The sequence below is a fragment of the Conger conger genome, chromosome 3, assembly GCF_963514075.1.
Source record: "Conger conger chromosome 3, fConCon1.1, whole genome shotgun sequence".
Taxonomy (NCBI): Eukaryota; Metazoa; Chordata; class Actinopteri; order Anguilliformes; family Congridae; genus Conger; species Conger conger.
The window spans coordinates 82,368,266-82,370,765 of NC_083762.1; the positions used below are offsets into that span (position 1 = coordinate 82,368,266).

The 2,500-nt window shown below is 51.9% G+C and overlaps 1 protein-coding gene across 1 annotated transcript in view; it reads left to right on the plus strand.

Annotated features, from left to right (window-relative positions):
- Window positions 1–2,500, plus strand: part of spag17 (sperm associated antigen 17) — a 35,166-nt gene that overhangs the window by 5,238 nt on the left and 27,428 nt on the right. The window contains exons 6-8 of the mRNA XM_061234170.1: window positions 329–466; window positions 789–902; window positions 1,513–1,630. Coding sequence (XP_061090154.1) covers window positions 329–466; window positions 789–902; window positions 1,513–1,630 — 370 coding nt within the window. The remainder of the gene's footprint in view (window positions 1–328; window positions 467–788; window positions 903–1,512; window positions 1,631–2,500) is intronic.

Consider the following 2,500-nt stretch of genomic DNA (forward strand, 5'->3'; position numbering starts at 1 on the left):
TGAGCAAGACACCTAACCCCCAAATGCTCCTGACGAGCTGGTTGGTGCCTTGCATGGCAGCCAATCGCCGTCGGTGTGTGAGTGTGTGTATGAATGGGTGAATGGAGAAGCATCAATGGTACAGCGCTTTGGATAAAGGCGCTATATAAATGCCTGCCATTTACCATTTACCATTACCATACACACTGACACTGTACAATACACTCTACACAGTGACACACTGCACACTACACAGTGCACTCTACACAGTGCCACACTACACAGTGCACAGTGTACACTGCACACTACACCCTGGTCTGATCACGCTGCTGTTGCTCCTCCCCTCCAGGTGGTGGCGACCCAGGAACAGATCCCCCCTCCGTCCGCAGTGAGACCCCAGCCCCGCCCCAACGGGCTGGAGCCCAGCCTGGCTGATCACATGATCGCTGCCGCACTCAGCCTGGGCCTATCAGAGGAGGAGGAGCAGGTGATGCACTTACCCCAGAACCGCTGATGTAACCAGCACTGTTTACTGACCCCAGAACAGGCTGCTGTATTAGTGGGATATTTCATTGTGCTGTGCTGATGTAACCAGCACTGTTTACTGACCCCAGAGCAGGCTGCTGTATTAGTGGGATATTTCATTGTGCTGTGCTGATGTAACCAGCACTGTTTACTGACCCCAGAGCAGGCTGCTGTATTAGTGGGATATTTCATTGTGCTGTGCTGATGTAACCAGCACTGTTTACTGACCCCAGAGCAGGCTGCTGTATTAGTGGAATATTTCATTGTGTTTGCATCGTGTGCAGAAGCTGCTGGCTGGTTTCGGGGGGCAGGACTGTGGTCAGCAGCAGAAGGACCTCCAGCGCCCCCTGCTGGTCAACAGACATGACGAGAGGAGCATGAGACTACAGCAGCTACCCGTGCGCTAACTATACCCCACACTCGCCTCCTCTTTCTCTCCCTCTACCCCACACTCGCCTCCTCTTTCTCTCCCTCTACCCCACACTAGCCTCCTCTTTCTCTCCCTCTACCCCTCACTAGCCTCCTCTTTCTCTCCCTATACCCCACACTAGCCTCCTCTTTCTCCCCCTTTACCCCACACTAGCCTCCTCTTTCTCTCCCTCTACCCCTCACTAGCCTCCTCTTTCTCTCCCTATACCCCACACTAGCCTCCTCTTTCTCTCCCTATACCCCACACTAGCCTCCTCTTTCTCTCCCTCTACCCCACACTAGCCTCCTCTTTCTCTCCCTCTACCCCACACTAGCCTCCTCTTTCTCTCTCTCTCTCTTTCTCCTGTCCCTTACCTTTCACACTCTTTCCCTCCTGTTTTCCCTCTCTCTTTACTGCTCCCTCTTCATCTCTCCTCCCTCCTTCTCTCTGCTCTGTCTCTTATTTGTCAGTTGATTAGCTTATTAGCTGAGATGATTAGCTTACCCTGTGGGTTATGTCCCATAAAGTATGGGCAGTGTGGGGGTTTACCTGCACTGTGTGTTACTGTGCAGGTGCATTGTGGGATGGACCCTGTGCAGGTGGAGGTGCAGATGTTGCAGAACAGTCCAATGTGGCGTTCGCTGTGGTGCTCTGAGCCGCAGAGCGAGACCAGGCGTCTGGCCCGGGCCCAGGAACTGCTGCACTACTGCACCGACGGTGAGCCTTAACCCCTTAACCCTAAACGCTAACCCCTTAACCCCTAAACCCTAACCTCTGACCCCTTAACCCCTAAACCCTAACCTCTAACCCCTTAACCCTTAACACCTAAACCCTAACCTCTGACCCCTTAACCCCTAAACCCTAACCTCTAACCCCTAACCCCTTAACCCTAAACGCTAACCCCTTAACCCCTAAACCCTAACCCCTAAACCCTAACCTCTAACCCCTAAACCCTAACCCCTTAACCCTAACCTCTAACCCCTAAACCCTAAACCCTAACCCCTAACCCCTTAACCCCTAAACCCTAAACCCTAACCCCTTAACCCCTAAACCCTAACCTCTAACCCCTTAACCCTAACCTCTAACCCCTAAACCCTAACCCCTTAACCCCTTAACCCCTAAACCCTAACCCCTTAACCCCTAAACCCTAACCCCTTAACCCCTAAACCCTAACCTCTAACCCCTAAACCCTAACCTCTAACCCCTAAACCCTAAACCCTAACCCCTAACCCCTTAACCCCTAAACCCTAACCTCTAACCCCTTAACCCCTAAACCATAACCTCTAACCCCTTAACCCCTAAACCCTAACCCCTTAACCCCTAAACCCTAACCTCTAACCCCTTAACCCCTAAACTCTAACCTCTAACCCCTAAACCCTAACCTCTAACCCCTTAACCCCTAAACCCTAATCCCTTAACTCCTTAACCCCGTAAACCCTAACCTCTAACCCCTAAACCCTAAACCCTAACCCCTTAACTCCTTAACCCCCAAACCCTAACCTCTAACCCCTTAACCCCTAAACCCTAACCTCTAACCCCTTAACTCCTTAACCCCTTAAACCCAGACCCCTAACTTCTAACCCTGAC